The sequence below is a fragment of the Schistocerca nitens genome, chromosome 3, assembly GCF_023898315.1.
Source record: "Schistocerca nitens isolate TAMUIC-IGC-003100 chromosome 3, iqSchNite1.1, whole genome shotgun sequence".
Lineage (NCBI taxonomy): Eukaryota > Metazoa > Arthropoda > Insecta > Orthoptera > Acrididae > Schistocerca > Schistocerca nitens.
This window is the reverse complement of record NC_064616.1, coordinates 605,029,973-605,045,752: the sequence shown is the minus strand read 5'-3', so window position 1 is coordinate 605,045,752 and position 15,780 is coordinate 605,029,973. Positions and strand designations below refer to the sequence as shown.

The following is a 15,780-nucleotide window of genomic DNA, read 5'->3' as shown; positions in this document are numbered from 1 at the left end:
CTCACAGAACGGGCATATGATTAGTGAAACTGAACAGTTCAAATTCCTAGGTGTTCAGATAGATAGTAAGCTGTCGTGGAAAGCCCACGTTCAGGATCTTGTTCAAAGACTTAATACTGCTATTTTCACTATTCAAACGGTATCGAAAGTGAGTGATACTTTGACACGTAAATTAGTCTACTTTGCTTACTTTCATTCACTTATGTCATATGGTATTATGTTTTGGGGTAACTCTTCCCATTCTAGAAGGATATTTTTGGCTCAGAAACAGGTGATTCGGGCAAGAAGTGGTGTGAGTTCACGAACCTCTTGATGACCTCTGTTCATGAGTCTGGGTATTTTAACATTGGCCTGTCAATATGTATATTCCTTATTGTCGTTTCTTGTTACCAATATTAGTTTATTTCCAACAATAAGCAGCTTTCACTCAGTTAATACTCGGCAGAAATCAAACCTCCATTTGAATCGGACTTAATTAACTCTTGTGCAAAAAGAAGTGCAGTATACTACTGCATCCATTTTCAATAAGCTGCCACTTGAATTCAAAAATCTTAGCAGTACTCCACGCGCTTTCAAATCGAAACTGAAGAGTTTCCTCTTGGGTCACTCCTTCTATTCTGTTGAGGAGTTCCTTGAAAAATTAAGATGATTCTCATTGTATTGCTGATAGCGTTTGCTTAAACATATGGTCTGATTTTCTTTCAGGTTCATGAACACTTATTTTTATCTGTTATTACTTTTATGTTGTAAGTTCATGTACTGACATGTTCCATGACCTTGGAGATTTGCTCCTCAATTTGGTCCTACAGAACTTGACATATAAATAAAATAAAAAAATAAAAATTGTAAGACATTTCCAGGGGCAGATGTGGACTCTGACCACAATCTATTGGTTATGAACTGTAGATTAAAACTGAAGAAACTGCAAAAAGGGGGGAATTTGAGGAGATGGGACCTGGATAAACTGAAAGAACCAGAGGTTGTACAGAGTTTCAGGGAGAGCATAAGAGAACAATTGACAGGAATGGGGGAAAGAAATACAGTAGAAGAAGAATGGGTAGCTTTGAGGAATCAAATAGTGAAGGCAGCAGAGGATCAAGTAGGTAAAAAGACGAGGGCTAGTAGAAATCCTTGGGTAACAGAAGAGATACTGAATTTAATTGATGAAAGGAGAAAATACAAAAATGGTGTAAGTGAAGCAGAGAAAAAGGAATACAAACGTCTCAAAAATGAGATCAACAGGAAGTGCAAAATGGCTAAGCAGGTATGGCTAGAGGACAAATGTAAGGATGTAGAGGCTTATCTCACGAGGGGTAAGATAGATACTGCCTACAGGAAAATTAAAGAGACCTTTGGAGAAAAGAGAACCACTAGCATGAATATCAAGAGCTCAGATGAAAACCCAGTTCTAAGCAAAGAAGGGAAAGCAGAAAGGTGGAAGGAGCATATAAAGGGTCTATACAGGGGCGATGTTCTTGAGGACAATATTTTGGAAATGGAAGAGGAGGTAGATGAAGATGAAATGGGAGATATGATACTGCATGAACAGTTTGACAGAGCACTGAAAGACCTAAGTCGAAACAAGGTCCCGGGAGTAGACAACATTCCATTAGAACTACTGCAAGCCTTGGGAGAGCCAGTCCTGACAAAAATCTACCATCTGGTGAGCAAGATGTATGAGACAGGCGAAATTCGCTCAGACTTCAAGAAGAATATAATAATTCCAATCGAAAAGAAAGCAGGTATTGACAGATGTGAAAATTACCAAACTATGAGTTTAATAAGTCACAGCTGCAAAATACTAACACGAATTCTTTACACATGAATGGAAAAACTGGTAGAAGCCAACCTCAGGGAAGATCAGTTTGGATTCCGTAGAAATGTTGGAACACGTGAGGCAATACTGACCCTACGACTTATCTTAGAAGAAAGATTAAGAAAAGGCAAACCTACGTTTCTAGAATTTGTAGACTTAGAGAAAGCTTTTGACAATGTTGACTGGAATACTCTCTCTCAAATTCTGAAAGTGGCAGGGGTAAAATTTATGAGTCGAGGGACATGAAAGGGAAGCAGTGGTTGGGAAGGGAGTGAGACAGGTTTGTAGCCTCTCCCTGATGCTATTCAATCTGTATGTTGAGTAAGCGGTAAAGGAAACAAAAGAAAAGTTCGGAGTAATTATTAAAATCCAGCGAGAGGAAAAAAAAAACTTTGAGGTTCGCCGATGACATTGTTATTCTGTCAGAGACTGCAAAGGACTTGGAAGAGCAGTTGAATGGAATGGACAGTGTCTTGAAAGGAGGGTATAAATGAACATCAACAAAAGCAAAATGAGGATAATGGAATGTAGTTGAATTAAGTCGGGGGATGCTGAGGGAATTAGATTAGGAAATGAGACACTTAAAGTAGTAAAGGAGTTTTGCTATTTGGGGAGCAAAATAACTGATGATGGTTGAAGTAGAGAGGATATAAATGTAGACTGGCAATGGTATGGAAAGCGTTTCTGAAGAAGAGAAATTTGTTAAGATCGAGTATTGATTTAAGTGTCAGGAAGTCGTTTCTGAAAGTATTGATATGGAGTGTAGCCATGTATGGAAGTGAAACATGGACGATAAATAGTTTAGACAAGAAGAGAATAGAAGCTTTCGAAATGTGGTGCTACAGAAGAATGCTGAAGATTAAATGGGTAGATCACATCACTAATGAGGAGGTATTGAACAGAATTGGAGAGAAGAGGAGTTTGTGGCACAACTTGACTAGAAGAAGGGATCGGTTGGTAGGACATGTTCTGAGGCATCAAGGGATTACCAATTTAGTACTGGAGGGCAGCGTGCAGGGTAAAAATCATAGAGGGAGACCAAGAGATGAATACACTAAGCAGATTCAGAAGGATGTAGGCTGCAGTAGGTAGTGGGAGATGAAGAAGCTTGCACAGGATAGAGTAGCAAGGAGAGCTGCATCAAACCAGTCTCAGGACTGAAGACCACAACAACAACAACAACAACATGGCACATTTTTTAAAACATGCAAAATCGACTGCTCAAGATTCAGTTCTAGTAATCTTAGATGGTCATTCCACCCATACTAAAAGCTAAGATTTCATTCACATGGCCAGAGAATATCATAGAACTGTTGTGTGCTTGCACCCACACTGTAGCCACAAGCTCCAACTTTTAGATGAAGCATTGGTTCTGAGCACTATGGGACTTAACATCTGTGGTCATCCGTCCCCTAGAACTTAGAACTACTTAAACCTAACTAACCTAAGGACATCACACACATCCATGCCCGAGGCAGGATTCGAGCCTGCAACCGTAGCAGTCGCGTGGTTCCGGACTGAGTTAGATGAAGCATTCATGTCTCCTTTTAAAACCTTCCACACCCAAGCTTGTGAAAAATTTCTTTGCATTAATCCAGGAAGAACTGTTACATAGTTTCCAATAACTGCACTCTTGGGTGAAGCACTTCTTCTTGCAGCTATTCCAACACAGCAATCGATAGCACCAGACAGTGTGAATTTTTCCTTTAGACCCTAAAGTGTTTACCGATGAAGATTATACTGCAGCTGAGGTACTGATATTCCTTTGGATAGAGACACTAATATTGTGCCTTTTTAAAAAATTGATTCTTCTCATTGTGAAACAGCTGAGTCTTCTGCAAGCGATGGTCCCTCTGGATGCCAAACTGCTGTGTTTTCTTCAAATACACCTCCTGGTTCATTTCTAGAACCAAATTATGAGCTACCTTTCAAGTGCAGGCTGCCTTCAGGTTATTGGTGGTACAACTTCTCCAAGAAAAGGTTCCCCTCAGTGTTCGACCATTAATAACCTCCCTCTGAGTATCCAACAGGTGGGTTCCACATAAGCCAAAAGGATGCGAAAGCTTTCCCTAAGAAACAGAGTGTGGATCAAAGACGAACTAAGAGTAAAAAATAAAAGACTGACATAATCACTTCAAGCACTTATAAAATTGTGTTGCCTGAAGCTAAAAGAAAGAAAGAATAGTAGCTTTTAATGAAAAAACATACGTTTGAAGAAAAACAAACAGGGAAGGCCAATATTCTACAATGTAAGGCAACACAAACAAAGGTAAGAACCTAAAGGTGGGACCATACTCCAAAAGAGTTTCTGCTAAAAAGAAACTTTTTCAAGAAGAAACAGAAGAAAATTCCACTCATGAGGACAGTGACACAAACTGCTTTTACTGCAAGGAAGTGTTTTCTAGATCTAAAGAAAATGAAGGATGGATTAGATGTTGGAGACATAAACGCTGGGCCCACAAAATGTGCGCTGGATGTCATATGAATGGCAACAACCTCAAATGGGAATTTTGTACATGACTTAATATTGTTTCTGAATGGATAAACTGTGAATGAATCAGATTGAAATAGCAGCCCACTGTGTCACTGATTTCTCTATTTACATCATTAGGAATAATTAATGTTTCTTATTTGTGGACCTTGTTTGTGCCAACAGTGTACTGCAACCCATTTCTTTCTCCTAATTATAATCAATTGTGAAATAAATAATATAAGCCTACCCATGTTTTAAATTAAACAGTATATTTGTGAATGGGGGCAAAAGGCTGGTCACTTCATTCCATTAGGTAGGAGCCGGCCGAAGTAGCCGTGCGGTTCAAGGCGCTGCAGTCTGGAACCGCAAGACCGCTACGGTCGCAGGTTCGAATCCTGCCTCGGGCATGGATGTTTGTGATGTCCTTAGGTTAGTTAGGTTTAACTAGTTCTAAGTTCTAGGGGACTAATGACCTCAGCAGTTGAGTCCCATAGTGCTCAGAGCCGTTTTGAACCATTAGGTAGGGAAAAGTGGCCACTATGTAAGCTTTCAGGAAAACTTTTATATATCCTATAAAATAAACTTTTACCTTAGCTATAAATATTTGGTGTGATGCTTTACAGTATGTAGATTCAAGATGTATATCCAAGAAGCTTCTGTTAATAGCCATGGTTTCATGAAAATTCAGTTTCACTTAGAGTGGCCACGTTACCCCACCTTCCCCTAAATGAAATTTAGTGGATTATTTTTAGTGCTCACTTGGATGACTTCACACTTTTCATAATTCTTCTCCACCATATAGATGTCTTGTCTAAATAATTTTTCAAATTTTTTTGATCATCTGATGACTTTACATGATGGCAAATGACAGCAACATGTGCAAACAATCTAAGAGGACTGCTCAGATTGCCTCCTAAATCATTTATATAGATCAGGAACAACAGAGGGCTTATAACACTCCCTAAGGGAATACCAGATGTTGCTTGTGTTTTACTCAATGACTTCCCATCAATTATTACTATCTGTGACCTTTCTGACAGGAAATCGCAAATCCATTCATACAATTGATACAATGCTCCATAGTCACACTATTTAATTAGAAGTCATTTGTGAGGAATGGTACTCATTACTTTGTGAGAATAAAGAGCTACATGTGTATCGCAATGATATTTTCTGAATCCGTGTTGGCTATTTGTCAATAACTCATTTTATTCAAGGTGATTTATAATTTTTGGAGCACAGTATATGTTCAAAAATCCTACTGCAAATTAATGTTAGTGATATGGTCTGTAATTCAGTGGATTATTCCTATTTTCTTTCTTAGGTATTGGTATGACTTACACAACTTTCCAGTCTTTGGGTATGGATCTTTCTACAAGCGAGTAGTTGCCTATGATTGCTAAGTATGGGGCTATTGTTTCTGCATACTCTGAAAGGAACCTGACTGGTATACAATGTGGACTGGAAGCCTTTCCTTTCTTAAGTGTTTTAAGCTGCTTTGCTAGACTGAGGATATCTGCTTCTAAGTTACTCATGTTGGCAGTTGTTGATTCAAATTCTGGAGTATTTACTCTGCCTTCTTTCATAAAGGAATTTAGCAAAACCATGTTTTGTAACTCTGATTCAGTTGTGCTGCCATCAATAACATCACCATTGTCATCATGCAGTGAAGGTGTTGATTGTGTCTTGCCATTGGTGTACTTTACATATGACTAGGACCTCTTTGGGTTTTCTACCAGATTTTGAGACATAGTTTTGTTGTGGAAACTATTAAAAGCATCTCACTTTGAAGTTCACACTAAATTTTGAGATTCTGTAAAACTTTGCCAATCTTGGAGATTTTACAGTCTTTTAAATGTGGCATGCCTTTTTTGTTGCTTCTGCAACAGTGTTCTGACCTATTTTGTTTACCATTTATTAATTTATTTGGTATATATCTCTCAGTTGCCATAGATACCATTTCTCTGAATTTAAATCACATCTGGTCTATGCTTGCACAGTCACATTGGAAGAAGTGGAGACTGTATCTTAGCAAGGCCTCTAGCTACAAAAACCTTGTGATCACTGACCTCTGTATCCACCGTCTACACTTTGAGTAGATTCCTGAAATAGTTGTCCAAAATAATTTTAAACATGTATTTTTGCCTACACAGATTGAAGTCACAACCAACTATAACTGTACAAGTGGGGCACCTATTTTAATTGACACTCAAGGTTTCTTTGAACTGTCCAGCAAATGTATCATCTGAGTTGGGGCTCAGTAAAAAGAACCAATTATTAATTTTTTCTGGTTGTCAAGTATAGCTTCCACGCATACTAACTCACAGGAAGTATCTACTACAGTTTCACTACAAAGTAAACTACTTCTGACAGCAATAAACACTCCATAACCAAGTGTATTTAATTTATCCTTTCTGAACATGGTTAGGTCCTTTGTAAAAATTTTGGCTCAACTTATTTCTGGCATTAGCCTTCTTTCCATACCTATTATGATTTGATTCAGTGCTTTCTATTAGTGTTTGGACCTCTGACTCTTTTCTAACACAGCTAGAACTGTTTACAACTAAATACTGATTCTTTCTATGTCTACCCTCTTCCTGCATTCATTACACACTAGTATTATTTTTCTACAACTTACCTTCAACCTTTAGTTGGAAAGCCATCTGCTCATAGCCAGCTGGATTTTCAGCAATACAAGAATACAGGCCGACATCATCTTCTAATGCATACATCAAATGCAGTTGCTTGCCATCTGATGATATGTAAATATTCTCTGATGTCCCCGCAACAAGTGGTATCCCATTCTGTGCACAGCAGCATTAAAGAGAGATGAAAGATTTCATGAATTATGCTGTTTGTAAATTACATTTAGTATAGTTAATAATCAGCAACATTTTATATGTACAATCCATCATGAAGATGCTTCAAAAGATGTTAATAAACTAGCTGCACATGTAGTTATAATACTGATTGAGAGACAGTAATGTCTACAACATAATGTTTCATCAAGGACAGATGACTATACCAAAATTCTCTTTCATGGGGTAAGATATAGGAATACAAACCAATTTGAAAGCAAAAACTGTAAACAAAGTTTCTTTTGCAGTTATGACCAGAAGATAAGTAGTAGGGTACAAATGGCAGTGAGAAGTAAATAAAAATATTAGGCACTGTCTTCTGATCAAGACTTTTGTTTTGTTAATATTCAAAAACACACTGCAAACCTTGTATCACAAGATAAAAACAGCAATGTATTACATTTAATATGAACTCATGTTTTATTTTGTGCTTACTTTATACCACGTATAAGTTGGAGCAGGAGAGCCATCTAATGCACACTTCAGAACTGTTCTCTGATGAAGTTTCACTGGATGATTCTGGACAGTTGGTATTCCAGGAACAACTGTCGGTGGCTCTGGCAAGAAGATTTGTCCAAAACATAGTGGTAAGTGATTACTAGGTAACTATTATAAACTTTATGAAAGAGAAGCAAAAATAGTTTCTAAATATATTTTGAAGCAAAATACTGCTCCAAAGGTATTTTTAAATCAAAAACTGTTATAAAAATTTGCTATTGAATGCTATTTAATATATTTAAAAAATACACCCCTTGACTCACTATGCCACTATGGAAGAAATTTTCAATTAGTGAAAAATCATCTACTTCAAATACCCTATCTAAATAATGAAATACAAAATTTGTTTTTATAAATACATAAAAATGAAAAGTCAACCCAGTAAAGATTGGAAGACCAGACATATGCACAAAGAAAACTTAATAAATACAATAGCTTTTTGAACAAGATATACCTGGAGGAAACAAGATTAGTCATGGTTTATGTAGGAAAGTCACACAGTACCTGATGGGAGAAAAATGCAGAGCCAGGCTTCTTGTCTTGCGTATGTGACCTTCCTCCTTGAATCATATATGGTTTTATTTCCTCCAGCTATATTATCTCTTTCAATAGATGGAGAATGTCCTTGTTACAAATTAAAATTATTTTTTGTTCTAGTAATTTTCTTCACTAAATATGTGATAAAACTAAATCTGTGATTTTATGCTGTTTCCCACAGGTAAATGCAAATGGAACAATTTCAAAAATTATGTTGAGAACATGATCTGAACTACAACAACAATGTAAATATTAGTATTGGAAGATTGGAAAATAATAATTTACACTTTTCCTTAGGGCTTATGGACAAACACTTACATTGTTCTGACATTGCAAGTAGTCTGTGGTGAGAGGTTGCGTTTGGCGGAGAGGTTGTGAAGAACAATGAAAGTGGAAGGGAACTAGAGGAGGAAGGATTAAGAGGGGGTGGGTGGGATAGACTGAATTCATGAATACAACAAGTGGAAACCTAATTCAGATGCAGACAGAATTAGCAGTGTGTTGCAAATGATAAATGAGAGTTTCAGGGAGGAATTTGGGTGGGGAAGTTTGGGGGGGGGGGGGGGGGGGGCTGAAAGAGTAGTATAAAGGGAGAGGTTACATACTGAGGAACAGCGTCAGTGATGACTCATAGACTCACAGTGCAAGGAACTGAAATCAAGGGATTAAGGAGAAGTACTGAGGCATAAGAAGCTGAGGAGTTGTGTTGGGTGTCAGGAGAGGAGGTTATTATAGAACATGGAGTCAAAAGTTGAGGCTAGGGGATTACTGGACTGAAAGATGTATTCTCAAGACCGATTCCACATATGCAATTCAGAGAAGTTTGTTTTGGGGATGATAATTCAGATGAATGGGTGTTGATGGTAACCATTTTGTGGTCCGTGGGTGGTCAGTCATGCCTTTGACCACAATTTAGTGGAAATAACCCCCATATAAAAAGCTATGCAATAGCTGAAACAGCATTGGTGGTCCTCTGTCTGATGGGAAAGTATATACCTGTTACAGGATTGGAATAGTTTATCCTGGATGGTGCACATGACAGGTCTGGCATATGGGTCTTTCACATATACATGACTCATGTGATCAGGCACTGGAAGAAGGACTGCCAAAAGAACAGACCAGGATATTTCATAGCTTGGATTGTCAGTGGTGTACAATTTTGGGAGATGTGGGAAGAATTTTGGTGAAGATAACCCATAGTTCAGGGCACAATGAGAGGTTTTTGATCTTTGGCAAAGGATAAGATTCAGTTACTGCAGTCCAAAGTGACAATTATTACTAACAGTATTATGAAAATAATAGTTGCTACTCACCAGGCACACCAAAAAGATTGTGAGAAAGTGAGCTTTTGGCCGACAAGGCCTTCATTGAAAATAGACAAGATACCCACACACACTCATCCAAATACAACTCACACACACATAACCACAGTCTCTGGCTGCTGAAGGTAGACTGCGAACAGCAGTGGTGCTGCTTGCAGTCTAGCTTCATCAACCATAGACTGTGATGTGTGTGTGTGTGTGTGTATTGCCTATTTTTGACCAAGGTCTTGTTGGCCAAAAGCTCACTTTCTGACAGTCTTTTTGGTATGCCTATTTGCGACTGCCCTGTGAAGACTTCTTTGGAAAGTTGTACATCAACCTGAGGGAGTGATTGCTGGATGAGACATCGATAAGTACAAAGCAGAACATTGTCAATTATAATGAACTGCCCCTCTGACACATCATTTAGTTCCATACTCCACCTGACCTGATAAGATGTTCTAATCCATTTCTAGAATCATATTTTCCTCCATCCCCCAAATCAGCTTCCAACTGCTCACCACTTTACTCTTTGTATCTTACTTCTTAACATTCATAGTTCTGTTAATCTATGAGTTTTTGTATTCATTGTTCCCTTACTTCATCCATTCATTCACTCTTTTGCTATGTTCTGTAGCTTTCATCAAGAAGAAGAATCTTTAGAGATGTGTAATAAGTCAAAATATACATTAACAAAAGACAAGAAACTCTTTATAGTTGTAATCTGTATACTGCATTAATAATAAGCTACCATTATTCTGCTTTATGCTTTTCATGCTAATGTGGTGTAAATTTGTTTGAGAATATTAGAAAAAAAAGCCATCATTTTGAAAAAAAAGAAAAAAATTAAAAAAATTAAAAAAATAAAAAAATTAAAAAAAACTGCTACCTCCTGAGTTTCATTAGATGGCTGTTGTTTATTTCTATTAGTTACTTAATATTTGCTTGATTACAATGGTATGTGTGGCAACTTTATAATGAACCCTTGTTGTGTAGCTAACAGAACTTTTAAATCCCTGAATCTATGTATTTGGATAATTTGTGGAAACAGTGGCTATAAGCCATTTTTTTAAATTTTCATTTGAATTGGTACAGATCCTCATTTCTTGTTTTATGTTAGACAGGGGCTTATTGAATGTCTTCCTGCCAGAGTACTGACTCCATTCTGTGCCATAAACAAGAAGGCAAAGTTTATATGAAAATTATTTTTTTCATCGTGTATATCATAGATAAGCTGAAACTGATTTTTATAATTGGCAACATAAACCTTTAAGTAGTATATGTACTGTGGAGCAAGTATAAGAATTCCAAGATCCCTAAAAAGGTTTCTGTAAGGTGTACAATTATCTACTTTACACAATATTTTTACTACCTCCTTCCACTGAACAAACACCTTATTTACTTTAGTTGCGTTGCCCCAGAAAACAATTTCACAAGACAGCAGGAAGCCTAAACACAAAAAATAAGCAACACTTTTGACTTTAAGTTGATACAAAGAAAGACAATTCTATGGATGTAACACACTGAAATAACCTTCTTGATTAGTTTATTTATGTGACAACTCAGTTTTAACTTCATATACAGTATGGACCCAAATACTTTTGCAGAGAATTACTCCATTTTCAAAGTCTGATGATGCATCTAATTTATTACTCATAAATTTTGATTAGTAAAGTAAACAGCTAATCAGTTATGGCTAGTGATGGGCTGTTTACTTTACTAATTGAAGTTTATGCACAGTTGCTGTTAACAGTCATGTTCAAGACTGTAATTCCCCATAAACATTCTGGAAAGCTAACACCACTTGAATAATAAAAGAGATGGTATCCTCTTTTCCTGGAAAGCCTGCACAAAACAGTGGAACCACCAGGTAATTGAATGGAATATTTAGAAAACATAAACTAGTATAGTGAGTGTAATTTCACATTGGTATGTACTACATAATAATGGAGCAAATATGACAGACCCTCACAAGCAACACTTGAAATGTATAAGCCAACACAAAAGGAAGGAAACTTGCTAGCTTTTTGAGTTATCCCTTGATGAGCTAGAGGTTTTGCACACACACATGTTTTGGCAGATGGTAAGGGCGAAGCCAGGTGGGGTGGGTCAAAGGAGAGGGACATGGGAAGCAGGGAGGAGGATTGGGGGTGAGTGGTTAGCAGCTCAGAGGGAGGCAGCTGGTTTGACAGCTAGTAATGCAGCAGGGAGGAGTGGCAAGTACATGGGCTGGGCATGTAGTCCATGATTGTAGGGGCTGGTGGAGACCAACTGTAGGGGTTGGTGGGAGCTGGTGCATGCTGAAGGCAGTAGTGGGACATGAAATGGGAAGGTGTGACAGGACAGAGGGAGGGCTAACAGTCAGCTGGAGGGTGTCGAGACAGTGGGTTACCTCAGAGCAAAGCCAGGATGATTATGGAAGTGGAGGATGTGATTTAGGGATAACTCTAATCTGCATAGGTCAGAGAGGCTGGTGGTAGAAGAGAGAATCCACATGGTCCAGGTTGTGAAGCAGCCATGGAAACTGAGCATGTTGTGCTTAGCTGCATGTTATGCCACCAGTTGGTCAACATTTTTCTTGGTAACAGTTTGGTGGTGGACATTCATCCTGGTGCACAGCAGGTTGGTACTCATGCAGACATTAAAAGCTGTGTAGCATTTGCAGTAGAGTTAGTTTATGACATGGCTGCTTTCACAGGTGGTCCAGCCTCAGAGGAGGTAGGATAAGCCTGTGACAGGACTGGAGTAGGAGGTGCTGGGTGGTTGGATTGGGCAGGTCTTGCATCTTTGTCTGGTGTGACTGGAAGAGGTGGTGCACCAAAACTGCATCAAATGACTGCCTACAGTCAACTGCTGCCTGGAATGACTTGTAATTTTATGTGGCATCTACAAACACGCGTATCAAAGTGAGCAGAAAAAAATCACATGAGTAGTGCTGTGGGAAAGAAATGCAAATCAAATAGGGATACAAACAAGATGTATCTTGTTATTGGAAAGATTAGAAAAATGTCACTTATCCATAGAATTCAAAGAAGTTTTGTCACTCTGCCTGTGGCAGAAAATCAGGTGGTCACATGAGTACAGTCCAACACAGTATATATTTAAATTTGCATAGGAAATATTCTAAATACATCCTGATAACTGAAATTCTGTAATACTTTACTGAAATATGTATTTTAAAATACATTTTGGGGCAGCTCCAACACATAGCCTTAACTATGAGCCACACCTGCAGTGGTTACTATTTGATAACAATAGTTGATGAATAGTAAAATTTCTCCGGCACTACTGATAAGTCACATAGCAGCCTCCATAAAATTTAGGACCAAGAGATTCATCATCTGACTTGGGATTACGCCACAGAATAAGATGCCATTCTTAACTTAGCTGGCACAGCTGTACATGCAACTACAGAAAATCAGAAACTTGAGGCTGGATCATATAACTTATAGCACAAGCAGTTTTGATCTGGTGGTCATCAAACTGGATATGGTGTAGACCATACAAGGATATCACTAATAATAAATTATTTATAATGATAGAGCAATCACACAAAATGTGAAGTTTTATAGTGCTATGGGCTTGTTTAATTACTCACTATAAGCACAGCATTTGATGGTGGCTACTACAGAAGGTATTATGCTTGGAGGCCAACCTGCTATTGAGGTCAGACACACAAAGAGTGAAATTGGTCATTTCCTCTTTAAAGGAAACTTCATGGTTTTCACTTTAGGGAAATGACAGGAAATCTAAATCTGGATGGCCAGATGAAGGTTGTAACTACAGTACTCAGTAATGGAAATCCAGTGTCTTAATCTCCATGCCACAGCACTCATTGAAAACAGAATCTTCTGCTAGTACTTATTTTGCAACTGAAAAAGATATGACTATGATGTCAACTGAAGTATGCTTCTGCTTTCCCATGTCTTCTCAGCACAATATGTGTGACATAATAACTTGCCATAACCATCAGCTACTCACTAACATATGGAATCACTTGGGAAGCTGCTTGCTCTTTGTATTTTTGTATTATCATCTCCTCCTGCCTCTCTGCAATGCTTCAGTCAGTGTTCTGAACACTGGCCATTCCCAGGAGATCATGGACTGTCTATAGTGTTCTGTGTGAAGTCCATTCTGATGATCAGTGTCTGGCATCCTGGGTGATTTCAATGTTCCAAGGGCTTGTGTGAGTTTTTAATGTCTTACCACAGAGCTCTCAACGTTTTGCTACTTTATGTCATTATTTTACTTTAAACATGATCACATCTCAATGCTGTATGTAAACTTGACAATAGGGCAGCCCAAGTACCTCAACTACTGCATGGAATAAGATTCTGATCAGTGTGACTACTGTTGTGCTCTGCTAATCTAGTGCCTATATGCTCCAACAACTGTTGTCATAGTAATGGCAGATTACCTCTAACAAAGCTGAAAGTGTGGGATAGTTCTTAAAAATTTAAGCATCAGAGGACTCACCACTTTATACAATTGCTTACGTATTTGAAACACCTGTTTGTGATTGTTGTGGAGACTATTAATGCCAGAATATAAGGAAATGTGAACAGAGGTTTGTTTAAGGTCTCAGTGTCTTGCAGCTACAAAAATTAACTCTTATATCAACTCTTATCACTATGACTAAGAACAGTTCTCACAGTACAGTCTTAAAGTCACTTTGTATTTTGGTATCCCTGACAGGTTTGACAATCTGGAAGTCCCATTGTATTTTGTCATCTCTGACATGGTTCACATAAAAAATAATCTGCTAAATTTAAAAGATATTTTTTGCAGACATTAGTTTTCATGTCACTTCTTATCAAATCACATAACTCACTATCTCATATTTAAAACCTATTTTGAAGATACAGAAAAATTTTCATTATGCAGTGGAGTGTAAGCTGATTTGAAACTTCCTGGCAGAATGAAACTATGTGTTGGAGCAGGACTTCTATGTGGCTACTTTGACTACTGACTGAGCTATCGAAGTATGACACACAACCCACCCTCACGACTTTACTTCCACCAGTCCCGCAATTCCTACCTTCTTGCCTTTTGCCTGGAAGAAAAGATAATGGGAAGATGTAGCTTAGTCACATCCAGGAGGTTGTTTCCTGAATGAATTTTCACTCTGTAGCACAAAGAAGGTAGGAGATGAGGTGCTGGTGGAAGTAGCACTTGCTAATGAAAGGCAAAGGTCTTAGGTTTGAGACCTGGAACAGCACTCATTTTTAATTTTCCAGAGACTTTCAAATCTGCAAACACTCTGCTTAGAGTAAAACTTCATTCTGGAAACAGTCCCCCAGTCTCCACAGTGTCCTTTCTTCCAAGAATACTAATCCTGCAAGGTATCCAGGAGAACTTCTGTAAAATTTGGAAGGTAGAAGATGAAGTACAGTTGCAAGTAAAGCTGTGAGGCTGGGCTGTGAGTTGTGCTTGGATAGCTCAGTCAGTACAGCACTTGCCCACAAAAGGCATAGGTCCCAGGTTTGAGTGTCAGTCCAACACTTACTTTAAATCTGCCAAGAAGTTTCAAATCTGACCATACACTGCTGCAGAATGAAAATTCATTCTGGAAAAAGTCCTCCAGCTTTGGCTAACCAATGTCTCTGCAGTATCCTTTCTTCCAGGAGTGCTAGTCCTGCAAGGAATGCAAGAGAACTCCTATTAAGTTTGGAAGGTAGGATATGAGGTGGAAGTACAGTTGTGAGAGCAGATTGTGAGTTGTGCTTTGATAGCTCAGTTGGTAGAGTACTTGCACACAAAAGCTATGACTCTCAGTCTGGCAGAAAAGTTTTTATCTGTCAGGCAGTTGTATTTTTAAATTAACTGAACAGCCCTTGACAAATATTTACAGATATTTGTAAAAAAGCGAAATAACTATTCATAGAATTACAGAAACTCACCTTGAATTTCCACATTAAATTTCTGCTCTGTTGTACCTGCCTTATTGATTGCTAAACAAGAATACTTTCCACCATGAGCTCTAGTGACATTAGGAATAACCTGAAATATTAAAAACAAAAATTTTTGTTACTACATTTAATTTTGTTTAGATAATGGCAAAAAATGTTCAAATGTATGTTACTTCCTAAGGGACCAAACTGCTGAGGTCATTGGTCACTAGACATACACACAACTTAAACTAACTTATGCTAAGAACAACACGGACACCCATGCCCGAGGGAGGACTCGAGCCTCTGGCGGGAGGGGCCATGCAATCCATGACGTGGTGCCACAAACCAAGCAATCACTCCGCATGGCTAAATAATGGCAAATCATTTTGTGACACATGAGAAAAAT

At 38.2% G+C, this 15,780-nt stretch overlaps 1 protein-coding gene across 1 annotated transcript in view; it reads right to left on the bottom strand.

The window, feature by feature from the left end:
- LOC126248535 (hemicentin-1-like) overlaps positions 1-15,780 on the bottom strand; it is an 838,517-nt gene that overhangs the window by 235,190 nt on the left and 587,547 nt on the right. Inside the window, exons 38-40 of the mRNA XM_049949594.1 lie at positions 15,384-15,483; positions 7,583-7,704; positions 6,928-7,093 (exon numbers count right to left, since the gene is read on the bottom strand). Coding sequence (XP_049805551.1) covers positions 6,928-7,093; positions 7,583-7,704; positions 15,384-15,483 — 388 coding nt within the window. The remainder of the gene's footprint in view (positions 1-6,927; positions 7,094-7,582; positions 7,705-15,383; positions 15,484-15,780) is intronic.